The sequence below is a fragment of the Salvelinus alpinus genome, chromosome 21 (genome assembly GCF_045679555.1).
Source record: "Salvelinus alpinus chromosome 21, SLU_Salpinus.1, whole genome shotgun sequence".
NCBI lineage: Eukaryota > Metazoa > Chordata > Actinopteri > Salmoniformes > Salmonidae > Salvelinus > Salvelinus alpinus.
Window position 1 is genome coordinate 47,871,493 of NC_092106.1, and position 27,287 is coordinate 47,898,779.

At 47.1% G+C, this 27,287-nt stretch overlaps 1 protein-coding gene across 2 annotated transcripts in view; it reads right to left on the minus strand.

Annotated features, from left to right (window-relative positions):
- Positions 1-27,287, minus strand: part of LOC139548400 (small G protein signaling modulator 2-like) — a 189,585-nt gene that overhangs the window by 53,752 nt on the left and 108,546 nt on the right. Inside the window, exons 4-12 of one of the 2 annotated variants that reach the window (XM_071358074.1) lie at positions 26,001-26,174; positions 25,526-25,593; positions 24,595-24,743; positions 22,437-22,571; positions 19,524-19,648; positions 15,333-15,400; positions 13,833-13,996; positions 8,319-8,481; positions 6,915-7,055 (exon numbers count right to left, since the gene is read on the minus strand). In XM_071358074.1, the coding sequence (XP_071214175.1) occupies positions 6,915-7,055; positions 8,319-8,481; positions 13,833-13,996; positions 15,333-15,400; positions 19,524-19,648; positions 22,437-22,571; positions 24,595-24,743; positions 25,526-25,593; positions 26,001-26,174 (1,187 nt within the window). The remainder of the gene's footprint in view (positions 1-6,914; positions 7,056-8,318; positions 8,482-13,832; positions 13,997-15,332; positions 15,401-19,523; positions 19,649-22,436; positions 22,572-24,594; positions 24,744-25,525; positions 25,594-26,000; positions 26,175-27,287) is intronic. The other variant, XM_071358075.1, reaches the window with a different exon arrangement.

The following is a 27,287-nucleotide window of genomic DNA, read 5'->3' on the forward strand; positions in this document are numbered from 1 at the left end:
AGGACCACAGTGACTGGGAATAACATGGTACTGCTCCACTGAGAGGAGAGAACCACAGTGACTGGGAATAACATGGTACTGCTCCACTGAGAGGAGAGGTCCACAGTGACTGGGAATAACATGGTACTGCTCCACTGAGAGGAGAGAACCACAGTGACTGGGAATAACATGGTACTGCTCCACTGAGAGGAGAGGACCACAGTGACTGGGAATAACATGGTACTGCTCCACTGAGAGGAGAGGACCACAGTGACTGGGAATAACATGGTACTGCTCCACTGAGAGGAGAGAACCACAGTGACTGGGAATAACATGGTACTGCTCCACTGAGAGGAGAGAACCACAGTAACTGGGAATAACATGGTACTGCTCCACTGAGAGGAGAGGACCACAGTGACTGGGAATAACATGGTACTGCTCCACTGAGAGGAGAGGACCACAGTGACTGGGAATAACATGGTACTGCTCCACTGAGAGGAGAGGACCACAGTGACTGGGAATAACATGGTACTGCTCTACTGAGAGGAGAGGACCACAGTGACTGGGAATAACATGGTACTGCTCCACTGAGAGGAGAGAACCACAGTGACTGGGAATAACATGGTACTGCTCCACTGAGAGGAGAGGACCACAGTGACTGGGAATAACATGGTACTGCTCCACTGAGAGGAGAGGACCACAGTGACTGGGAATAACATGGTACTGCTCCACTGAGAGGAGAGGACCACAGTGACTGGGAATAACATGGTACTGCTCCACTGAGAGGAGAGGACCACAGTGACTGGGAATAACATGGTACTGCTCCACTGAGAGGAGAGGACCACAGTGACTGGGAATAACATGGTACTGCTCCACTGAGAGGAGAGGACCACAGTGACTGGGAATAACATGGTACTGCTCCACTGAGAGGAGAGGACCACAGTGACTGGGAATAACATGGTACTGCTCCACTGAGAGGACAGGACCACAGTGACTGGGAATAACATGGTACTGCTCCACTGAGAGGAGAGGACCACAGTGACTGGGAATAACATGGTACTGCTCCACTGAGAGGAGAGAACCACAGTGACTGGGAATAACATGGTACTGCTCCACTGAGAGGAGAGGACCACAGTGACTGGGAATAACATGGTACTGCTCCACTGAGAGGAGAGGACCACAGTGACTGGGAATAACATGGTACTGCTCCACTGAGAGGAGAGGACCACAGTGACTGGGAATAACATGGTCCTGCTCCACTGAGAGGAGAGGACCACAGTGACTGGGAATAACATGGTACTGCTCCACTGAGAGGAGAGGACCACAGTGACTGGGAATAACATGGTACTGCTCCACTGAGAGAAGGGAACCACAGTGACTGGGAATAACATGGTACTGCTCCACTGAGAGGAGAGGACCACAGTGACTGGGAATAACATGGTACTGCTCCACTGAGAGGAGAGGACCACAGTGACTGGGAATAACATGGTACTGCTCCACTGAGAGGAGAGGACCACAGTGACTGGGAATAACATGGTACTGCTCCACTGAGAGGAGAGAACCACAGTGACTGGGAATAACATGGTACTGCTCCACTGAGAGGAGAGAACCACAGTAACTGGGAATAACATGGTACTGCTCCACTGAGAGGAGAGAACCACAGTGACTGGGAATAACATGGTACTGCTCCACTGAGAGGAGAGGACCACAGTGACTGGGAATAACATGGTACTGCTCCACTGAGAGGAGAGGACCACAGTGACTGGGAATAACATGGTACTGCTCCACTGAGAGGAGAGGACCACAGTGACTGGGAATAACATGGTACTGCTCCACTGAGAGGAGAGGACCACAGTGACTGGGAATAACATGGTACTGCTCCACTGAGAGGAGAGAACCACAGTGACTGGGAATAACATGGTACTGCTCCACTGAGAGGAGAGGACCACAGTGACTGGGAATAACATGGTACTGCTCCACTGAGAGGAGAGGACCACAGTGACTGGGAATAACATGGTACTGCTCCACTGAGAGGAGAGGACCACAGTGACTGGGAATAACATGGTACTGCTCCACTGAGAGGAGAGGACCACAGTGACTGGGAATAACATGGTACTGCTCCACTGAGAGGAGAGGACCACAGTGACTGGGAATAACATGGTACTGCTCCACTGAGAGGAGAGGACCACAGTGACTGGGAATAACATGGTACTGCTCCACTGAGAGGACAGGACCACAGTGACTGGGAATAACATGGTACTGCTCCACTGAGAGGAGAGGACCACAGTGACTGGGAATAACATGGTACTGCTCCACTGAGAGGAGAGAACCACAGTGACTGGGAATAACATGGTACTGCTCCACTGAGAGGAGAGGACCACAGTGACTGGGAATAACATGGTACTGCTCCACTGAGAGGAGAGGACCACAGTGACTGGGAATAACATGGTACTGCTCCACTGAGAGGAGAGGACCACAGTGACTGGGAATAACATGGTCCTGCTCCACTGAGAGGAGAGGACCACAGTGACTGGGAATAACATGGTACTGCTCCACTGAGAGGAGAGGACCACAGTGACTGGGAATAACATGGTACTGCTCCACTGAGAGAAGGGAACCACAGTGACTGGGAATAACATGGTACTGCTCCACTGAGAGGAGAGGACCACAGTGACTGGGAATAACATGGTACTGCTCCACTGAGAGGAGAGGACCACAGTGACTGGGAATAACATGGTACTGCTCCACTGAGAGGAGAGAACCACAGTGACTGGGAATAACATGGTACTGCTCTACTGAGAGGAGAGGACCACAGTGACTGGGAATAACATGGTACTGCTCCACTGAGAGGAGAGGACCACAGTGACTGGGAATAACATGGTACTGCTCCACTGAGAGGAGAGGACCACAGTGACTGGGAATAACATAGTACTGCTCTACTGAGAGGAGAGGACCACAGTGACTGGGAATAACATGGTACTGCTCTACTGAGAGGAGAGGACCACAGTGACTGGGAATAACATGGTACTGCTCCACTGAGAGAAGGGAACCACAGTGCCTGGGAATAACATGGTACTGCTCCACTGAGAGGAGAGGACCACAGTGACTGGGAATAACATGGTACTGCTCCACTGAGAGGAGAGAACCACAGTGACTGGGAATAACATGGTACTGCTCTACTGAGAGGAGAGGACCACAGTGACTGGGAATAACATGGTACTGCTCTACTGAGAGGAGAGGACCACAGTGACTGGGAATAACATGGTACTGCTCCACTGAGAGGAGAGGACCACAGTGACTGGGAATAACATGGTACTGCTCCACTGAGAGGAGAGAACCACAGTGACTGGGAATAACATGGTACTGCTCCACTGAGAGGAGAGGACCACAGTGACTGGGAATAACATGGTACTGCTCCACTGAGAGGAGAGAACCACAGTGACTGGGAATAACATGGTACTGCTCTACTGAGAGGAGAGGACCACAGTGACTGGGAATAACATGGTACTGCTCCACTGAGAGGAGAGGACCACAGTGGCTGGGAATAACATGGTACTGCTCCACTTAGAGGAGAGGACCACAGTGACTGGGAATAACATGGTACTGCTCTACTGAGAGGAGAGGACCACAGTGACTGGGAATAACATGGTACTGCTCCACTGAGAGAAGGGAACCACAGTGACTGGGAATAACATGGTACTGCTCCACTGAGAGGAGAGGACCACAGTGACTGGGAATAACATGGTACTGCTCCACTGAGAGGAGAGAACCACAGTGACTGGGAATAACATGGTACTGCTCTACTGAGAGGAGAGGACCACAGTGACTGGGAATAACATGGTACTGCTCTACTGAGAGGAGAGGACCACAGTGACTGGGAATAACATGGTACTGCTCCACTGAGAGGAGAGGACCACAGTGACTGGGAATAACATGGTACTGCTCCACTGAGAGGAGAGAACCACAGTGACTGGGAAAAACATGGTACTGCTCCACTGAGAGGAGAGGACCACAGTGACTGGGAATAACATGGTACTGCTCCACTGAGAGGAGAGGACCACAGTGACTGGGAATAACATGGTACTGCTCCACTGAGAGGAGAGGACCACAGTGACTGGGAATAACATGGTACTGCTCCACTGAGAGAAGGGAACCATCATTCCCTATAAAGTTGACTTCTTTGGTCCAGGGCCCATAGTGAAGAGATAACGGTCTCTAAAGAGACTAGGGAGGGAGGACAGTCGTCAGAGACAACAGTCTCTAAAGGGACTAGGGAGGGAGGGAGGACAGTCGTCAGAGACAACAGTCTCTAAAGGGACTAGGGAGGGAGGGAGGACAGTCATCAGAGACAACAGTCTCTAAAGGGACTAGAGAGGGAGGGAGGACAGTCATCAGAGATAACAGTCTCTAAAGGGACTAGGGAGGGAGGGAGGACAGTCATCAGAGATAACAGTCTCTAAAGGGACTAGGGAGGGAGGGAGGACAGTCATCAAAGATAACAGTCTCTAAAGGGACTAGGGAGGGAGGGAGGACAGTCATCAGAGATAACAGTCTCTAAAGGGACTAGGGAGGGAGGAAGGACAGTCATCAGAGATAACAGTCTCTAAAGAGACTAGGGGGATAGGGAGGACAGTCATCAGAGATAACAGTCTCTAAAGAGACTAGGGAGGGAGGGAGGACAGTCATCAGAGATAACAGTCTCTAAAGGGACTAGGGAGGGAGGGAGGGAGGACAGTCATCTGAGATAACAGTCTCTAAAGAGACTAGGGGGATAGGGAGGACAGTCATCAGATATAACAGTCTCTAAAGAGACTAGGGAGGGAGGGAGGACAGTCATCAGAGATAACAGTCTCTAAAGGGACTAGGGAGGGAGGGAGGACAGTCATCAGAGATAACAGTCTCTAAAGGGACTAGGGAGGGAGGGAGGACAGTCATCTGAGATAACAGTCTCTAAAGAGACTAGGGGGATAGGGAGGACAGTCATCAAAGATAACAGTCTCTAAAGGGACTAGGGAGGGAGGGAGGACAGTCATCAGAGATAACAGTCTCTAAAGGGACTAGGGAGGGAGGGAGGACAGTCATCTGAGATAACAGTCTCTAAAGAGACTAGGGGGATAGGGAGGACAGTCATCAAAGATAACAGTCTCTAAAGGGACTAGGGAGGGAGGGAGGACAGTCATCAGAGATAACAGTCTCTAAAGGGACTAGGGAGGGAGGGAGGACAGTCATCTGAGATGTATCTGCAAGCTGCTAATATTACAGGGTCACCCAAGGTGACTAGAGGTCCATATTACAGCAAACAGAGAAAGAGAAGAGGCTACAGTATCTTATATTAAACCAGATTCTGAAAATGAGAAAACACTGTTGAAACCAGTGGCCAGTCAGTCTCCAGTTCTCTGTGGCTCAGCTGGTAGAGCACTGAGCCACAGATATTATAAATATTACTGTCAGTTTGACCCAAAGAAATACAACCAGTAGAAGGGTCTCAGAGCCTTTCACCCTGGCAATTCATTAAATGGGGAGGCCCGTTCTATTTCCATGGTCTGATCTACAGATTATATTTCTATGGTCTGATCTACAGATTCTATTTCTATGGTCTGATCTACAGATTCTATTTCTATGGTCTGATCTACAGATTCTATTTCTATGGTCTGATCTACAGATTCTATTTCTATGGTCTGATCTACAGATTATATTTCTATGGTCTGATCTACAGATTATATTTCTATGGTCTGATCTACAGCAGTACAAGCAACCTTTTGATTCAAGGTTCCTACATGGTAAATAAAGGTGGGGGTAAGGTAATGCTAGGCTACAGTGTGGATCGGTTACATTAGACTGGCTTTATGTTTCTCTCTCTCTCTCTCTCTCTCTCTCTCTCTCTCTCTCTCTCTCTCTCTCTCTCTCTCTCTCTCTCTCTCTCTCTCTCTCTCTCTCTCTACCTCTCTCTCTCTCTCTCTACCTCTCTCTCTCTCTCTACCTATCTCTCTCTCTCTCTCTACCTCTCTCTCTCTCTCTCTCTACCTATCTCTCTCTCTCTCTCTACCTCTCTCTCTACCTCTCTCTCTCTCTCTCTACCTCTCTCTCTCTCTCACTTGCTCCCTCTCGATCTCTCTCTCTCTCCCTATCTCTCTCTCTCTCTGTCACTCTGTCTCTCTCTCTCTCTCTCTCTCTCTCTCTCTCTCTCTCTCTCTCTCTCTCTCTCTCTCTCTCTCTCTCTCTCTCTCTCTCTCTCTCTACCTCTCTCTCTCTCTCTCTCTCACTTGCTCCCTCTCGATCTCTCTCTCTCCCTCTTTCACTCTCTCCCTATCTCTCTCTCTCTTTACACAGTACCTCTATCTCTTCCCCTCTTTTTCCCCTCTATCTCTTCTGCACACAAGGACGTGCCACTTGACCTAGCTGTAGTTCTCACCATGGCAACGCAGCCAACATCACGTTGTTATGAAGCAGGGCAGTCAGGTCACTATTATAACACATTATCAGTCTATTATGAGTCCCTATAAAGGCCGTTATCATTATGTGTGTTTAGTAGACAGTGTTACTAAAGTTTCTGCCTGCAAAGCCCAACCCCAAAAAAACAATATTTCTACGTCTGACAGTGACTGTAAATGAATTTAAGACAAGTGGAAACGCATTATTTTTTCATTGTTAATTATCTCTGGTATTGATTTGTTCGCGGGAACTTTATACCAAAACTAATAGCTTTGTCATTGTATCAAAGAGCAAGAGGAAAACTCAACAGCTCTCCAACTCTCCAACCATATTCTACCTACCCTGCACTGTTGGGATAGGCCATGGGGACAAAGACACACACAGGAGTTTAAAGGAGAGGGGATTTGGGATTTGAGTTACAGGTTGCATGCAGGGTAGAATGGGGGGAGGGATGGACCAGGGGTCGGGGGGGGGGGGGGGGGGGTCAGGTGATGGATAAAAACCTTTCATGACATTAGGATCTGTGAGGTTCCGCCAGCACATCATTGAGATCATAGCCTGGAGTCTATCCTCCTCCTCCTCTTCATCATCATCCAGCGAGGGAGCACGGCTGCCCGTGGTGTGGTGGTAGTTTATAGTCACTGCTATATAACCAGGTAATAATACACACAGATAACACAGTTAAACATACAGCACAGCGCCATCTATAGGCCTGGTGGTGTGGTGGTAGTTTATAGTCACTGCTATATAACCAGGTAATAATACACACAGATAACACAGCGCCATCTATAGGCCTGGTGGTGTGGTGGTAGTTTATAGTCACTGCTATATAACCAGGTAATAATACACACAGATAACACAGCGCCATCTATAGGCCTGGTGGTGTGGTGGTAGTTTATAGTCACTGCTATATAACCAGGTAATAATACACACAGATAACACAGCGCCATCTATAGGCCTGGTGGTGTGGTGGTAGTTACCAGGCGATAATACCATGCCCTCAGTGTACGGTCTGGAGTGTGAAGTCACGAGTTCTGCTGGTCGGTTACTGTGTAAAGTCTGCCCTAGAAAGTCATTGTAAATTACGATTGCCAGAACGTTTATTATATGATGAAGTTCAATCCCCACATTTAATTATTTTAAAGTTTGCTACAAATCGAGATATTTCATTAAATAGTGATCCATTCTGACTACTACATTTGTCGTCACACAGGACCATGTGCTGACACAGACCAATCACGGGCCGGCAGGCTACGAGGAAGCTCCATAGTCATTAAGGTTGACTGTCTCAGGCAGGATGAAAACGACTACATCGACCATGATCCTTAGCGATTTCTGATCCTTAGCGAGTCTCTACCGCTTACAACCTCTACCGCTTACAGCCTCTACAGTTTACAGCCTCTACCGCTTACAGCCTCTACCGTTTACATTCTCTACCGTTTACATTCTCTACCGTTTACATTCTCTACAGCTTACAGTCTCTACCGTGTATTCCCTCTACCGTTTATAGCCTCTACCGTTTACAGCCTCCACAGTTTACAGCCTCTACAGCTTACAGCCTCTACCGTTTATTTATACCTCCTGTAAATCTCTGTCCATTCTCTCACTGCGTAACAATACCTACTGTATGCTAAACATAAACATAGATGCAAAGAGACGCACTCAAAAGCAGACAAAGTGGACAAGAATAACTTTTACAGTGACGTCTATCATGCATGTCCAAGGATGGTATGGGTGCAATTTCATGTGTGTGTGTGTGTGTGTGTGTGTGTGTGTGTGTGTGTGTGTGTGTGTGTGTGTGTGTGTGTGTGTGTGTGTGTGTGTGTGTGTGTGTGTGTGTGTGTGTGTGTGTGTGTGTGTGTGTGTGTGTGTGTTTGTGTGTGTTTTGGGAGGAGGGGGTCACTCACTAGAGTCGTGGTGGCGTCCAGGGTAGACGATGCGGAACACGTAGTCAGCTGCTGTCTGGTCCTCACCCTCCTGATCAACCAGCCTGACTGTCTGGTCCTCACCCTCCTGATCTACCAGCCTGACTGTGCTGGTCCTCTTCCTTAGCTTAGGAAACACCTTACCCTGGAATACACACACACGCACACACACGCACACGCACACACACGCACACGCACACGCACACACACAAACACACGCAAACAAACACACATGCTCACACAGACACACACATGTTTTACACTGTCACAGGACTCAGCAACAATTTATAGTTTACAGTATGTATAGTTGATTGTTGTAGTCGTGGCTATGTTGTTCTGGTAGCTCAGTTAGTAAGGTAGTGGATTTGATTCCTGGGACCACCCCTAAGTAACATGTAGGCAGCATGACTGTAAGTCGCTTTGGATAAAAGCGTCTGCCGAGTGGAATATATTATATGTACAGTACCAGTCAAAAGTTTGGACACACCTACCCATTCCAGGGTTTTACATTGCAGAATAATAGTGAAGACATCAAACCTATGAAATAACACATATGGAATCATGTAGTAACCAAAAAAGTGTTAAACAAATCAAAATATATTTGAGATTTGAGATTCTTCAAAGTAGCCACCCTTTGCCTTGATGACAGCTTTGCAAACTCTTGGCATTCTCTCAACCAGCTTCATGAGGTAGTCACCTGGAATGCATTTCAATTAACAGGTGTGCCTTGTTAAAAGTTCATTTGTGGAATTAATTTCCTTCTTAATTATTTGAGCCAATCAGTTGTGTTGTGACAAAGTAGGGGTGGTATACAGAAGATAGCCCTATTTGGTAAAAGACCAAGTCCATATTATGGCAAGAACAGCTCAAATAAGGAAAGAGAAATGACAGTCTATCATTACTATCATTAAGACAGCCGTGTCTGAATCCTGGCTTAGGAAGGCCACCAAAAATTCTGAGATTTCCATACCCAACTATAACACTTTCCGTCAAGATAGAACTGCCAAAGGGGGAGGAGTTGCAATCTACTGCAGAGATAGCCTGCAAAGTTCTGTCATACTTTCCAGGTCTATGCCCAAACAGTTCGAACTTCTAATTTTAAAAATGAATCTCTCCAGAAATAAGTCTCTCACTGTTGCCGCCTGCTACCGACTCCCCTCAGCTCCCAGCTGTGCCCTGGACACCATCTGTGAATTGATCGCTCCCCATCTAGCTTCAGAGTTTGTTCTGTTAGGTGACCTAAACTGGGATATGCTTAACACCCCGGCAGTCCTACAATCTAAGCTAGATGCCCTCAATCTCACACAAATCATCAAGGAACCCACCAGGTACAACCCTAAATCCGTAAACATGGGCACCCTAATAGACATTATCCTGACCAACTTGCCCTCCAAATACACCTCTGCTGTCTTCAATCAAGATCTCAGCGATCACTGTCTCATTGCCTGTATCCGCTACGGGTCCGCGGTCAAACGACCACCCCTCATCACTGTTAAACGCTCCCTAAAACACTTCTGCGAGCAGGCCTTTCTAATCGACCTGGCCCGGGTACCCTGGAAGGATATTGACCTCATCCCGTCAGTTGAGGATGCCTGGTCATTCTTTAAAAGTTACTTCCTCACCATATTAGACAAGCATGCTCCGTTCAAAAAATGCAGAACTAAGAACAGATATAGCCCTTGGTTCACTCCAGACCTGACTGCCCTCGACCAGCACAAAAACATCCTGTGGCGAACTGCAATAGCATCGAAGAGCCCCCGCGATATGCAACTGTTCAGGGAAGTCAGGAACCAATACACGCAGTCAGTCAGGAAAGCAAAGGCCAGCTTTTTCAAGCAGAAATTTGCATCCTGTAGCTCTAACTCCAAAAAGTTCTGGGATACTGTAAAGTCCATGGAGAACAAGAGCACCTCCTCCCAGCTGCCCACTGCACTGAGGCTAGGTAACACGGTCACCACCGATAAATCCGTGATAATCGAAAACTTCAACAAGCATTTCTCAATGGCTGGCCATGCCTTCCTCCTGGCGACTCCAACCTTGGCCAACAGCCCCGCTCCCCCCGCTGCTACTCGCCCAAGCCTCCCCAGCTTCTCCTTTACCCAAATCCAGATAGCAGATGTTCTGAAAGAGCTGGAAAACCTGGACCCATACAAATCAGCTGGGCTTGACAATCTGGACCCCCTATTTCTGAAACTGTCCGCCGCCATTGTCGCACCCCCTATTACCAGCCTGTTCAACCTCTCCTTCGTATCATCTGAGATCCCCAAGGATTGGAAAGCTGCCGCGGTCATCCCCCTCTTCAAAGGGGGAGACACCCTGGACCCAAACTGTTACAGACCAATATCCATCCTGCCCTGCCTATCTAAGGTCTTCGAAAGCCAAGTCAACAAACAGATCACTGACCATCTCGAATCCCACCGTACCTTCTCCGCTGTGCAATTCGGTTTCCGAGCCGGTCACGGGTGCACCTCAGCCACGCTCAAGGTACTAAACGATATCATAACCGGCATCGATAAAAGACAGTACTGTGCAGCCGTCTTCATCGACCTGGCCAAGGCTTTCGACTCTGTCAATCACCATATTCTTATCGGCAGACTCAGTAGCCTCGGTTTTTCTAATGACTGCCTTGCCTGGTTCACCAACTACTTTGCAGACAGAGTTCAGTGTGTCAAATCGGAGGGCATGTTGTCCGGTCCTCTGGCAGTCTCTATGGGGGTACCACAGGGTTCAATTCTCGGGCCGACTCTTTTCTCTGTATATATCAATGATGTTGCTCTTGCTGCGGGCGATTCCCTGATCCACCTCTACGCAGACGACACCAATCTGTATTCTTCTGGCCCTTCCTTGGACACTGTGCTATCTAACCTCCAAACGAGCTTCAATGCCATACAACACTCCTTCCGTGGCCTCCAACTGCTCTTAAACGCTAGTAAAACCAAATGCATGCTTTTCAACCGTTCGCTGCCTGCACCCGCACGCCCGACTAGCATCACCACCCTGGACGATTCCGACCTAGAATATGTGGACATCTATAAGTACCTAGGTGTCTGGCTAGACTGCAAACTCTCCTTCCAGACTCATATCAAACATCTCCAATCCAAAATCAAATCTAGAGTCGGCTTTCTATTTTGCAACAAAGCCTCCTTCACTCACGCCGCCAAACTTACCCTAGTAAAACTGACTATCCTACCGATCCTCGACTTCGGCGATGTCATCTACAAAATAGCTTCCAATACTCTACTCAGCAAACTGGATGCAGTTTATCACAGTGCCATCCGTTTTGTTACTAAAGCACCTTATACGACCCACCACTGCGACCTGTATGCCCTAGTCGGCTGGCCCTCGCTACATGTTCGTCGTCAGACCCACTGGCTCCAGGTCATCTACAAGGCTATGCTAGGTAAAGTGCCGCCTTATCTCAGTTCACTGGTCACGATGGCTACACCCACCCGTAGCACGCGCTCCAGCAGGTGTATCTCACTGATCATCCCTAAAGCCAAAACCTCATTTGGACGCCTTTCCTTTCAGTTCTCTGCTGCCTGCGACTGGAACGAATTGCAAAAATCTCTGAAGTTGGAGACTTTTATCTCCCTCAACAACTTTAAACATCTGCTATCGGAGCAGCTAACCGATCGCTGCAGCTGTACATAGTCCATCGGTATATAGCCCACCCAATTTACCTACATCACCCCCCCATACTGCTTTTATTTATTTACTTTTCTGCTCTTTTGCACACCAGTATCTCTACTTATACATGATCATCTGATGATTTATCACTCCAGTGTTAATCTGCTAAATTGTAATTATTCGATTTATTGCCTACCTCCTCATGCCTTTTGCACACATTGTACATAGATTCTCTTTTTTCTACCATGTTATTGACTTGTTTATTGTTTACTCCATGTGTAACTCTGTGTTGTTGTCTGTTCACACTGCTATGCTTTATCTTGGCCAGGTCGCAGTTGCAAATGAGAACTTGTTCTCAACTAGCCTACCTGGTTAAATAAAGGTGAAATAAAAATAATAATAAAAAAAAAAGACATGAAGGTCAGGCAATCCGAAAAATGTCAAGAACTTTGAAAGTTTCTTCAAGTGCAGTCGCAAAAACCATCAAGCGCTATGATGAAACTGGGTCTCATGAGGACCGCCACAGGATGACCCAGTGTTACCTCTGCTGCAGAGGATAAGTTCACTAGAGTTACCAGCCTCAGAAATTGCAGATCAAATAAATGGGTCACAGAGTTCAAGTAACAGACACATCTCAACATCAACTGTTCAGAGGATACTGCATGATTCAGGCCTTCATGGTCTAATTGCTCCAAAGAAACCACTACTAAAGTACACCAATAAGAAGAAGAGACTTGCTTGGGCCAAGAAACACGAGCAATGGACATTAGATCGGTGGAAATCTGTCCTTTGGTCTGATGGGTCCAAATTTGAGATTTTTGGTTCCAACCACCGTGTCTTTGTGAGATGCAGAGTAGGTGAACGGATGATCTCCACATGTGTGGTTCCCTCCGTGAAGCACGGAGGAGGAGGTGTGATGGTGTGGGGGTACTTTGCTGGTGACACTGTCAGTGATTTATTTAGAATTCAAGGCACACTTAACCAGCATGGCTACCACAGCATTCTGCAGAAATACGCCATCACATCTGATTTGCACTTAGTCCCACTATCATTTGTTTTCAACAGGACAATGACCCAACACAGGCTGTGTAAGGGCTATTTGACCAAGAAGTAGAGAGATGGAGTGTTGCATCAGATGACCTGGCCTCCACAATCACCTGACCTCAACCCAATTGAGATGGTTAGGGATGAGTTGGACCGCAGAGTGAAGGAAAAGCAGCCAACAAGTGCTCAGCATATGTGGGAACTCCTTCAAGACTGTTGGAAAAGCATTCCAGGTGAAGCTGGTTGAGAGAATGCCAAGAGTGTGCAAAGCTGCCATCAAGGCAAAGGGTGTAGAATCTCAAATATAAAAATATATATATTTTGATTTGGTTATTACATGATTCCACATGTGTTATTTCATAGTTTTGATGTCTTCACTATTATTCTACAATGTAGAAAATAGTAAAAATAAAGAAAAACCCTTGAATGAGTAGGTGTGTCCAAACTTTTGACTGGTACTGTGTAATATTATCATAGGGTGGCAGGCAGCCTAGCAGTTACGAGGGTTGGGTCAGTAACCAAAAAGTTGCTGGTTCGAATCCCCGAGCCGACTAGGTGAAAAATCTGCCGATGTGCCCTTGAGCAAGGCACTTAACCCTTATTGCATCTGTAAGTCGCTCTGGATAATAGCGTCTGCTAAAATGTCAATGTATATATTATTATATTATTAAAGCAGGATGGCCCTTTACCTCTCTGTGACCAGAGTGGTGTTAAATCTGTTCTGGGGTCAGTTCTTAGTAACACGCACTTATTACTTACCTTTTACCTTTCTGTTTATATGCTATTGTACTAGATCTGTTCTGAGGTCAGTTTTTAATAGCACACCTTGCCTCTCTGGCTCCAGAGTGGAGGCTCCAGCTGACCGCGGGGCAGCAGGCCCGTCTCCAGGCAGGACAGAAAGGCCAAAAGGTGGCCGCCGGGAGGGAAGTGGAGGGGGGGGCGCTGGATACCATCCTGATTAACCAGCACCAACGTCCCACCACAGTCAGCTATTGGGGGAGAGAGGGAGGGGGATGGGGAGAGAGAGAAGGGGGAAGACAGAAGTAGGTAGAGAGAGAGATAGAGAAAGAGGGGGAGGTTGGAGAGAGAGAGAGGTAGATATGGAAAGAAAGGGTGTGAAAAGAGAGACAGAAATTGAGAGGAGCGGTAAAGGGGGCGGGTGAAGGGGTGGGAGTCACTAAGATAAATGAGGCAAAGTGAGCAGCTATATCCTCCTGCTCTCCTGCCCTCCACCCAGACCTGTTAAACCCTCATTTACTTAATAACCGCAACCAGGAAATTAACACTTCCTCAAAACCACTGATCTATAGCTTAATGGACACGGTCATAAAACACACAGCCCTCCAATGACAGCATCCCAAATAGCACCCTGTTCTCTATGGGGCCCTGGTCAAATAGCATCCTGTTCTCTATGGGGCCCTGGTCAAATAGCATCCTGTTCTCTATGGGGCCCTGGTCAAATAGCATCCTGTTCTCTATGGGGCCCTGGTCAAATAGCACCCTGTTCTCTATGGGGCCCTGGTCAAATAGCATCCTGTTCTCTATGGGGCCCTGGTTAAATAGCACCCTGTTCTCTATGGGGCCCTGGTTAAAAAGCACCCTGTTCTCTATGGGGCCCTGGTCAAATAGCACCCTGTTCTCTATGGGGCCCTGGTTAAATAGCATCCTGTTCTCTATGGGGCCCTGGTCAAATAGCATCCTGTTCTCTATGGGGCCCTGGTTAAATAGCACCCTGTTCTCTATGGGGCCCTGGTTAAATAGCACCCTGTTCTCTATGGGGCCCTGGTCAAATAGCACCCTGTTCTCTATGGGGCCCTGGTCAAATAGCATCCTGTTCTCTATGGGGCCCTGGTCAAATAGCATCCTGTTCTCTATGGGGCCCTGGTCAAATAGCATCCTGTTCTCTATGGGGCCCTGGTTAAATAGCACCCTGTTCTCTATGGGGCCCTGGTTAAATAGCACCCTGTTCTCTATGGGGCCCTGGTCAAATAGCATCCTGTTCTCTATGGGGCCCTGGTCAAATAGCACCCTGTTCTCTATGGGGCCCTGGTTAAATAGCACCCTGTTCTCTATGGGGCCCTGGTTAAATAGCACCCTGTTCTCTATGGGGCCCTGGTTAAATAGCACCCTGTTCCATATGGGGCCCTGGTCAAATAGCACCCGGTTCCATATGGGGCCCTGGTCAAATAGTGTGTGTGTGTGTGTGTGTGTGTGTGTGTGTGTGTGTGTGTGTGTGTGTGTGTGTGTGTGTGTGTGTGTGTGTGTGTGTGTGTGTGTGTGTGTGTGTGTGTGTGTGTGTGTGTGTGTGTGTGTGTGGAGACTCACATCGCTGGTGACAGTGAATGCACACGATCTGTCGCAAAGGCACGGTCAACGCATAGTCCCAATAGATACTAAGAGAGAGAGAAAGAGAGAGAGAGAAAGAGAGAAAGAGAGAGAGAGAGAGAGAGAGAGAGAGAGAGAGAGAGAGAGAGAGAGAGAGAGAGAGAGAGAGAGAGAGAGAGAGGGAGAGAGAGAGAGGGAGGGAGGGAGAAAAGTGAGTGAACTAATTTATTAGCTTTTATGAAAAGGTAAATTAATCAAACAAAAAAACAATCCATTTGGACATGTGGGTAAGAGCTTGATCCAGGATGTACTGGTGGTTGTTAAGGGGCGACAGATTATACACGATGTACAGTGGGGCAAAAAAAGTATTTAGTCAGCCACCAATTGTGCAAGTTCTCCCACTTAAAAAGATGAGAGAGGCCTGTAATTTTCATCATAGGTACACTTCAACTATGACAGACAAAATGAGGAAAAAAAATCCAGAAAATCACATTGAAGGATTTTTAATCAATTTATTTGCAAATTATGGTGGAAAATAAGTATTTGGTCAAAAACAAAAGTTTATCTCAATACTTTGTTATATACCCTTTGTTGGCAATGACAGAGGTCAAACGTTTTCTGTAAGTCTTCACAAGGTTTTCACACACTGTTGCTGGTATTTTGGCCCATTCCTTCATGCAGATCTCCTCTAGAGCAGTGATGTTTTGGGGCTGTTGCTGGGCAACACGGACTTTCAACTCCCTCCAAAGATTTTCTATGGGGTTGAGATCTGGAGACTGGCTAGGCCACTCCAGGACCTTGAAATGCTTCTTACGAAGCCACTCCTTCGTTGCCCGGGCGGTGTGTTTGGGATCATTGTCATGCTGAAAGACCCAGCCACGTTTCATCTTCAATGCCCTTGCTGATGGAAGGAGGTTTTCACTCAAAATCTCACGATACATGGCCCCATTCATTCTTTCCTTTACACGGATCAGTCGTCCTGGTCCCTTTGCAGAAAAACAGCCCCAAAGCATGATGTTTCCACCCCCATGCTTCACAGTAGGTATGGTGTTCTTTGGATGCAACTCAGCATTCTTTGTCCTCCAAACACGACGAGTTGAGTTTTTACCAAAAAGTTATATTTTGGTTTCATCTGACCATATGACATTCTCCCAATCTTCTTCTGGATCATCCAAATGCTCTCTAGCAAACTTCAGACGGGCCTGGACATGTACTGGCTTAAGCAGGGGGACACGTCTGGCACTGCAGGATTTGAGTCCCTGGCGGCGAAGTGTGTTACTGATGGTAGGCTTTGTTACTTTGGTCCCAGCTCTCTGCAGGTCATTCACTAGGTCCCCCCGTGTGGTTCTGGGATTTTGCTCACCGTCCTTGTGATCATTTTGACCCCACGGGGTGAGATCTTGCGTGGAGCCCCAGATCGAGGGAGATTATCAGTGGTCTTGTATGTCTTCCATTTCCTAATAATTGCTCCCACAGTTGATTTCTTCAAACCAAGCTGCTTATCTATTGCAGATTCAGTCTTCCCAGCCTGGTGCAGGTCTACAATTTTGTTTCTGGTGTCCTTTGACAGCTCTTTGGTCTTGGCCATAGTGGAGTTTGGAGTGTGACTGTTTGAGGTTGTGGACAGGTGTCTTTTATACTGATAACAAGTTCAAACAGGTGCCATTAATACAGGTAACGAGTGGAGGACAGAGAAGCCTCTTAAAGAAGAAGTTACAGGTCTGTGAGAGCCAGAAATCTTGCTTGTTTGTAGGTGACCAAATACTTATTTTCCACCATAATTTGCAAATAAATTCATTAAAAATCCTACAATGTGATTTTCTGGATTTCTTTTTCTCATTTTGACTGTCATAGTTGAAGTGTACCTATGATGAAAATTAAAGGCCTCTCTCATCTTTTTAAGTGGGAGAACTTGCACAATTGGTGGCTGACTAAATACTTTTTTGCCCCACTGTATATACAACAAGCATGTGAATATGGATGCATCCGAAATGATACCCTTTTCAAACATGCACTACTTTTGAGGGCTCTGGTCATGCTACCTGTCCCAGACCTGCTGTTTTCAACTCTCAAGAGACAGCAGGAGCGGTAGAGATACTCTTAATGATCGGCTATGAAAAGCCAACTGACATTTACTCCTGAGGTGCTGACTTGTTGCACCCTCGACAACTACTGTGATTATTATTATTTGACCCAGCTGGTCATTTATGACCATTTGAACATCTTGACCATGTTCTGTTATAATCTCCACCCGGCACAGCCAGAAGACGACTGGTCACCCCTCATAGCCTGGTTCCTCTCTAGGTTTCTTCCTAGGTTTTGGCCTTTCTAGGGAGTTTTTCCTAGCCACCGTGCTTCTACATCTGCATTGCTTGCTGTTTGGGGTTTTAGGCTGGGTTTCTGTACAGCACTTTGAGATATCAGCTGATGTAAGAAGGGCTTTATAAATACATTTGATTTGACTTGATTTATAGAGAATTGGCTGTATGGGCTCTGGTCAAAAGTAGTGCACTACATAGGGAATAGAATAGTCCCAGTCATTTGGGACTGAGACTGGGCCCCGATGTTATGACTAAGATGTGTGTGTGTGTGTGTGTGTGTGTGTGTGTGTGTGTGTGTGTGTGTGTGTGTGTGTGTGTGTGTGTGTGTGTGTGTGTGTGTGTGTGTGTGTGTGTGTGTGTGTGTGTGTGTGTGTGTGTACTAGTACTGTTAGTAGTACTCTGCTATAATTATTTCCCGTAATGTTATGACTGAGTTGTTCAGGTGACATGTTTGTTTATGTCCTCAGTTCTATTCCTCCTTCCCTCTCTAGCCACTGTTACTCATTACACCAATACATTCTTCTATATACATGTTATTAGATTGTATTCATTGAGTTATCTCTTTCTCTGTACCTTGCAGTTTCCATCACCATTACTCCTGCTTGGCGGCAGGTAGTCTCGTGGTTAGAGGCAGGTAGCCTAGTGGTTAGAGGAGGCAGGTAGCCTAGTGGTTAGAGGAGGCAGGTAGCCTAGTGGTTAGAGGCAGGTAGCCTAGTGGTTAGAGGCAGGTAGCCTAGTGGTTAGAGGCAGGTAGCCTAGTGGTTAGAGGCAGGTAGCCTAGTGGTTAGTGGCAGGTAGCCTAGTGGTTAGAGGCAGGTAGCCTAGTGGTTAGTGGCAGGTAGCCTAGTGGTGAGAGGCAGGTAGCCTAGTTGTTAGAGGCAGGTAGCCTAGTGGTGAGAGGCATGTAGCCTAGTGGTTAGAGGCAGGTAGCCTAGTGGTTAGAGGCAGGTAGCCTAGTGGTTAGAGGCAGGTAGCCTAGTGGTTAGTGGCAGGTAGCCTAGTGGTTAGAGGCAGGTAGCCTAGTGGTTAGAGGCAGGTAGCCTAGTGGTTAGAGGCAGGTAGCCTAGTGGTTAGAGGAGGCAGGTAGCCTAGTGGTTAGAGGGGGCAGGTAGCCTAGTGGTTAGAGGAGGCAGGTAGCCTAGTGGTTAGAGGAGGCAGGTAGCCTAGTGGTTAGAGGAGGCAGGTAGCCTAGTGGTTAGAGGAGGCAGGTAGCCTAGTGGTTAGAGGAGGCAGGTAGCCTAGTGGTTAGAGGAGGCAGGTAGCCTAGTGGTTAGAGGAGGCAGGTAGCCTAGTGGTTAGAGGAGGCAGGTAGCCTAGTGGTTAGAGGAGGCAGGTAGCCTAGTGGTTAGAGGAGGCAGGTAGCCTAGTGGTTAGAGGCAGGTAGCCTAGTGGTTAGAGGCAGGTAGCCTACTGGTTAGAGACAGGTAGCCTAGTGGTTAGAGACAGGTAGCCTAGTGGTTAGAGTGTTGGGCCAGTCAACGGAAAATGTTGCTGGATCAAATCTCAGAGCTGACAAGGTAAAAAAAAAAAATGTCTTTCTGCCCCTGAACAAGGCAGTTAACCCACTGTTCCCCGGTAGGCTGTCAATGTAAATAAGAATTTGTTCTAAACTGACTTGCCTAGTTAAATAAAGGTTAAATCAAATAACAAATGTTTAAATGGTGAGGTTGTCTTAAAGGGGAATGATTTAGAACGCCAGCTAACTCTAACTGTACATAGATTTACTTCCTAAAGTGTTTCCATTCCCCTTTAACTCTCTGACCGGGAAATGTGTTCAGTGGGTCACAGACCAGTTAAATAAGAGGGTCTACCACCTCACAATATGTGTCTATATATACTACATGTTTATGTCCCGCAGGGCTGCACCTACCTCTTCTCCAGGTCACAGTCCCCCAGGGTGCCGTTGATGAGCTGGTTAGGGGTCCACTTCAGGGTGAGGTTGTCCCCTGACTGGTGAAGGGACAGGTACCCCCGCAACACCTCCATTTCCTTCTTCTATTGGGGGGCAAAGAGCTCTATTTTCATGTCATCTGATCATAGCACCGGTTCCAATCCAAGTGCCAATATCAAACTTCAGGCGGGGGCTACGGTCAAATTAAAACAAAGCTCTTTGGCCAGGCACACCAGTCGTTGGGTTTAGCATTGAAAAACAGAAGCATATGCAGAAAAGTCCCTCATCCCTACGGTAAAATATGGTGGGTCAATATTATGATGTCACGGAGCTAGTTTCTTCTACTGGTCCTGGAGCCTGTGGTAAGGTCAAGGGCATCATGGACTTGACCCAGTACCAGGACATTTTAGTCAAAAAGCCTGGTTGCCTCTACTAGGAGGCTGACACTTGGCCGCAAGTGGGTCTTCCAGCAAGACGAAGACCCCACAACACTAATCAAAATCAACAAAGAAATGGTTAATTGACCACAAGAGGGCAGTCCATAAGAACAGACGAAGGTTATCAAGCATCTGGAAGGATTCTGTATGGAGGAATGGTCTAAGATCCCTCCCAATGTCTTCTCCAATCTTATAAAACATTTTAGAAAAGTATTGAAAACAGGGGAAGGGTACTGGAGTATTGAAAATAGGGGAGGGTGCTGGAGTATCGAAAATAGGGGAGGGTGCTGGAGTATCGAAAATAGGGGAGGGTGCTGGAGTATTGAAAACGGGAGGGTCCTGGAGTATTGAAAACAGGGGAGGGTGCTGGAGTATTGAAAATAGGGGAGGGTGCTGGAGTATTGAAAACAGGGGAGGGTGCTGGAATATCTAAAACAGGGGAGGGTGCTGGAGTATTGAAAACAGGGGAGGGTGCTGGAATATTGAAAACAGGGGAGGGTGCTGGAATATTGAAAACGGGAGGGTTCTGGAATATTGAAAACGGGAGGGTTCTGGAATATTGAAAACGGGAGGGTTCTGGAGTATTGAAAACGGGAGGGTTCTGGAGTATTGAAAACGGGAGGGTTTTGGAATATTGAAAACAGGAGGATTCTGGAATATTGAAAACGGCAGGGTTCTGGAATATTGAAAACGGGAGGGTGCTGGAGTATTGAAAACAGGGGAGGGTGCTGGAGTATTGATAACGGGAGGGTTCTGGAATATTGAAAACGGGAGGGTTCTGGAATATTGAAAACGGGAGGGTTCTGGAATATTGAAAACGGGAGGGTGCTGGAGTATTGAAAACAGGGGAGGGTGCTGGAGTATTGATAACGGGAGGGTTCTGGAATATTGAAAACGGGAGGGTTCTGGAATATTGAAAACGGGAGGGTTCTGGAATATTGAAAATGGGAGGGTCCTGGAGTATTGAAAACAGGATGGTGATGGAGTATTGAAAACTGGGGAGGGCGATAGAGTATTGAAAACGGGAGGGTTCTGGAATATTGAAAACGGGAGGGTCCTGGAGTATTGAAAACGGGATGGTGATGGAATATTGAAAACGGGAGGGTCCTGGAGTATTGAAAACGGGAGGATTCTGGAATATTGAAAACGGGAGGGTCCTGGAATATTGAAAACGGGAGGATTCTGGAATATTGAAAACGGGAGGGTCCTGGAATATTGAAAACGGGAGGGTTCTGGAATATTGAAAACGGGAGGATTCTGGAATAGTGAAAACGGGAGGGTCCTGGAATATTGAAAACGGGAGGATTCTGGAATATTGAAAACGGGAGGATTCTGGAGTATTGAAAACGGGAGGGTTCTGGAATATTGAAAACGGGAGGGTTCTGGAATATTGAAAACGGGAGGATTCTGGAATATTGAAAACGGGAGGGTCCTGGAATATTGAAAACGGGAGGATTCTGGAATATTGAAAACGGGAGGATTCTGGAATATTGAAAACGGGAGGGTTCTGGAATATTGAAAACGGGAGGATTCTGGAATATTGAAAACGGGAGGATTCTGGAATATTGAAAACGGGAGGGTTCTGGAATATTAAAACGGGAGGGTTCTGGAATATTGAAAACGGGAGGATTCTGGAATATTGAAAACGGGAGGATTCTGGAATATTGAAAACGGGAGGGTTCTGGAATATTGAAAACCGGAGGGTTCTGGAATATTGAAAACGGGAGGATTCTGGAATATTGAAAACGGGAGGATTCTGGAATATTGAAAACGGGAGGGTTCTGGAATATTGAAAACGGGAGGATTCTGGAATATTGAAAACGGGAGGGTTCTGGAATATTGAAAACGGGAGGATTCTGGAATATTGAAAACGGGAGGGTTCTGGAATATTGAAAACGGGAGGATTCTGGAATATTGAAAACGGGAGGGTTCTGGAATATTGAAAACAGGGGAGGGTGCTGGAGTATTAATTTTAATCAAAAACAACTTTAAATTGAGGGAGTGCCTTTGATTTGACAGCCCACACATTCACAATTAGACCCACTGACGTGTTTCTAAGCTCGTTAGCCAAGTTTGATCAAGAATTTCTATTGGAGAAGCAGTTTCTGCCTATCTTCATACTGTATTGTGTTTCATAGAGGAGCCGTTATGCAATTCCACGAACAGACTGGATTATATAGGGAGAAGACAAACAGACTGGATTATATAGGGAGGAAACAAACAGACTGGATTATATAGGGAGGAGACAAACAGCCTGGATTATATAGGGAGAAGACAAACATACTGGATTATATAGGGAGGAGACAAACAGACTGGATTATATAGGAAGCAGACAAACAGACTGGATTATATAGGGAGGAGACAAACAGACTGGATCATATAGGGAGGAGACAAACAGACTGGATTATATAGGATGTTATGCATGTTACAGTATTAAAACTCTGTGTAGTCTTACCGGTTGGACCAGGACGTTGTTTTTGCCGTAGAGCAGGTGAGTACGGGAGTTCTGGTGAAGAGATTCCACGTATTCCCGCGCAGACGCCGCAAACTTATCCTCGGACATGCTGACACTGGACTGTCTCTTCTGGATCTGGGAAACAGGCCAGGGGAAAGGTCTAGGTTATTGAGTATTGAAACAGGCCAGGAGAAAGGTCTACGTTATTGAGTATTGAAACAGACCAGGAGAAAGGTCTATGTTATTGAGTATTGAAACAGGCCAGGAGAAAGGTCTACGTTATTGAGTATTGAAACAGGCCAGGAGAAAGGTCTAGGTTATTGAGTATTGAAACAGGCCAGGAGAAAGGTCTACGTTATTGAGTATTGAAACAGACCAGGAAAAAGGTCTATGTTATTGAGTATTGAAACAGATCAGGAAAAAGGTCTATGTTATTGAGTATTGAAACAGGCCAGGAGAAAGGTCTATGTTATTGAGTATTGAAACAGGCCAGGAGAAAGGTCTAGGTTATTGAGTATTGAAACAGGCCAGGAGAAAGGTCTAGGTTATTGAGTATTGAAACAGGCCAGGAGAAAGGTCTACGTTATTGAGTATTGAAACAGACCAGGAGAAAGGTCTATGTTATTGAGTATTGAAACAGATCAGGAAAAAGGTCTATGTTATTGAGTATTGAAACAGGCCAGGAGAAAGGTCTATGTTATTGAGTAGTGAAACAGGCCAGGAGAAAGGTCTACGTTATTGAGTAGTGAAACAGGCCAGGAGAAAGGTCTATGTTATTGAGTATTGAGTGTGTAATGACATGACTCAGATCCTGACTGATTGTGTCTTAAATATATTTAGTTATTTTTATTTAGCCTTTATTTAACCCGGCGAGTCAATTAAGAACAAATACTTATTTACAATGACGGCCTACCAAGAGGCCTCCTGCGGGGACACGGGCTGGGATTAAAAATACAAATGTAGGACACAACACACATCACGACAAGAGAGACACCACAACACTACATAAAGAGAGACACCACAACACTACATAAAGAGAGACACCACAACACTACATAAAGAGAGACACCACAACACTACATAAAGAGAGACACCACAACACTACATAAAGAGAGACACCACAACACTACATAAAGAGAGACACCACAACACTACATAAAGAGAGACAACACAACTCGACATAAAGAGAGACACCACAACACTACATAAAGAGAGACACCACAACACTACATAAAGAGAGACAACACAACACTACATAAAGAGAGACACCACAACACTACATAAAGAGAGAGACACCACAACACGACATAAAGAGAGACACCACAACACTACATAAAGAGAGACACCACAACACTACATAAAGAGAGACAACACAACATGACAGCAACACAACATGACAACTACACAACATGACAACAACACAACATGACAACAACACAACATGACAACAACCCAACATGGTAGCAGCACAAACATTGTTGGGCATAAACAACATCACAAAAGACAAAATGGTAGAGACAAAACACATCCCGCGATGCAGTCACAAGTGTCAGTAAAAGTGTCTATGATTGAGTCCTTTGAATGTAGAAATAAAACTGTCCAGTTTGAGTGTTTATTGCAGCTAGCTGAAAAGAGGAGCGACCCAGGGAAGTGTGTGCTTTTGGGGACCTTTAACAGAATGTGACCGGTACCCTTCGGGCCCTGGTCAACAGTAAAGAGAGACACCACAACACTACACAAAGAGAGACCCAGGGAAGTGTGTGCTTTTGGGGACCTTTAACAGAATGTGACCGGTACCCTTCGGGCCCTGGTCAACAGTAGTGCACTATATACGGAATAGGGTGTCATTAGAACCGCAACCCATATGACCATGATTGAAACCGACTGGGTTCTCTACCCACCGGGGATTTGAACCAATAACCCCGTAGTTACTTAGCCCTATTGTCTAACCCCTTCTGAGAAGCTACTACCAGGACCCCCCTGGAAAACAACTGTTACTGAGTGCACTATCCTGGTGAAATAAATATACAGGAAATTATTGTTGCCATAGCTACTCATTGAATCGTCACGGAATGTATTGTACTGTATTGATCGACTCCTCCAGTAAGTGCCCCCATGTATTCCCTGGCCCCCCCCCGAGGGACCCAGCCTCTCTCACCCCCAGAGCGGGCCTCCTGCTGGGGGAAGCGTCCTGGCCCCGGTGGGCCCCGTGGATCCGGTGGCGCTGGACCAACTCGTTGGCCGACGGGTCCGTCCAGAAGTGGTCGGACGTCTTCAGCTTAGTGTACTCCAGAGCACAGGGACCCACTGGAGGAGGGAGGGGGGAGAGAGGGGAGAGGGGGAGGGGGGAGAGGGAGGGGAGGGGAGGGGGGGGAGAGGGACGTGGGGAGAGGGAGGGGGTGGGGGGGGAGAGAGGAGAGGGGGGGGAGAGGGAGGGAGGGGAGAGGGAGGGGGGGGGGAGAGGGGAGAGGGGGGGGGAGAGGGGGGAGGGGAGGGAGGGGGGGGGGAGAGAGGAGAGAGGGAGGGGGGGAGAGGGGAGAGAGGGAGGAGGGAGGGGAGAAGGAGGAGGGAGGGGAGAGGGAGGGGGGAGCGAGGGAGGGGAGAGGGAGGAGGGAGGGGAGAGGGAGGGGGGAGAGAGGGAGGGGAGAGGGAGGAGGGAGGGGAGAGAGGGGAGAGGGAGGGGGAGAGGGAGGAGGGAGGGGAGAGGGAGGAGGGAGGGGAGAGGGAGGAGGGAGGGGAGAGGGAGGAGGGAGGGGAGAGGGAGGGGGGAGAGAGGGAGGGGAGAGGGAGGAGGGAGGGGAGAGAGGGGAGAGGGAGGGGGAGAGGAGAGGGGAGAGGGAGGGAGGAGGGAGGAGGGAGGGGAGAGGGAGGGGGGAGGGAGAGAGGGGAGAGGGAGGGGGAGAGGGAGGGGAGAGGGGGGGAGAGGGAGGAGGGAGGGGAGAGGGAGGGGGGAGGGAGAGTAAATATAAGCAAAAAATAGTATCTACAGTATGTGCTTTTGTGTCACCTAAATGTAGCATTATAACATCCCAATGTAGCATTTTAACAAACAAATGTAGCATTTTTTATAACAGCTCGTGGCAACTTACCCAGTAGACATGCCAGGATGGGTCCAAACACTGCGTCATGCATCAGAGACTCCCTCTCATAGTACTTACTGTAGAGACAACACACACACACACACACACACACACACACACACACACACACACACACACACACACACACACACACACACACACACACACACACACACACACACACACACACACACACACACACACACACACACACACACACACACACACCGTAGAGAAACAACAAAAGAGCAGTGAGACCAACAGGAAAAACACCCCATTAGGCCTAATGTAGGAGAAAACAGTCAATGAAATTAGAAGCAGTAATGTAGAGTGCAGAACAAGAGCAACAGGGAGAAAAGCTAATTCAATTTAAAATAACGTAATCATGACTGGAACAGACATTGATAAACTATAGCTCTTTGCATATACAGTGCAGCGTAAATTAATGCAGAAGTTTTCCATTTTTTTTTATTTATTTTTTTACCTGGAGTTATCCACAATGTACTGTACGATCTTGTCCAGGACCTTCTCGAAGAGGGCGGTGCGTACCCAGATGTGTTTGATGGCCTGAGCGGAGAGGGGCTGCGGGGCGCGACCTGAGGACGACGACCCCTGCCTCTTCAGGGGCTCCTGACCCACACTCTGGGTCCTCTGGGTTCTAGCGGGTGAAGGGCAAAGGTCAGTAAATGACAGTGTTAGGGATTAGGGGGTAGAGGGGTTAGGCTTTGGACAGATGAGCTCAGGTAAGGTTGGTATTGCTGTAGGGTGGGAATCCAGAAATCCTGGTTGGGAGATTAAAGGAATTAGGAGGGAAGCAGGAAATCCGGGAAAATCCTCCAACCAAGATTTCTGTTAAACCTGGGAATTTCTGGAACATTCCAGGAATTTTTGCAACCCTACTGTAGAGTAGATTGTATGCTACTCAGATCTCTGAGCAGACTTGTCGTGTGTCTTCCTCTTGGTTTTGTAGAGCAGACTAGGGTATGTCCTCTTGGTTTTGTAGAGCAGACTAGGGTATGTCCTCTTGGTTTTGTAGAGCAGACTAGGGTATGTCCTCTTGGTTTTGTAGAGCAGACTAGGGTATGTCCTCTTGGTTTTGTAGAGCAGACTAGGGTATGTATGCACTCGACTACATTTAAAGGGGTAGGATAGGCACGATGGCTATGGTACGGTCTCCGCCTTGTCATCTTTCGCTAGTTGTGGCAGACATTTTCTAGATAAAACGCTAAGTATCATATCTTTTTTTTTTTTTTAAACGTCTGCATGCTTTTCTCCTCCGAGGAAACAACATCTGATTCAAAGGGAGATATCAAAAGTCTCCCGTGAAAGACTCAGGCATGATCAATGACCAATAGTGACGGAGGGAGCGGGGGGGGGTCAGGGAGCGGGGGGTCTATACATGATCAATGACCAATAGTGACGGAGGGAGCGGGGGGGGTCTATACAGTCCCATAGCTCGATATACTTTTGGATGATATTATGTTTATGTTGCTAGGTAGCGTCAGCTAGCTTTAGTAGTCTGTACCAACGCCAAAACTCCAGTATTTTTTAAAATCTTATAGCTTGTTCTCCATCTTCTTTTTAAATAGCATAAACAAACACATTTCCAGCACTTATATTTCCATGACTGATCGAAACTCATTTTCTCTTGTCTCTCTGCAGCAGACATACGGCGAGAAATATGTTTGGAATATCGATTCACCAATAAAATCCCAGTATCAAACTCGTAATACATATAGAATGGTGAGAATACATATCGTATCGGCACCTG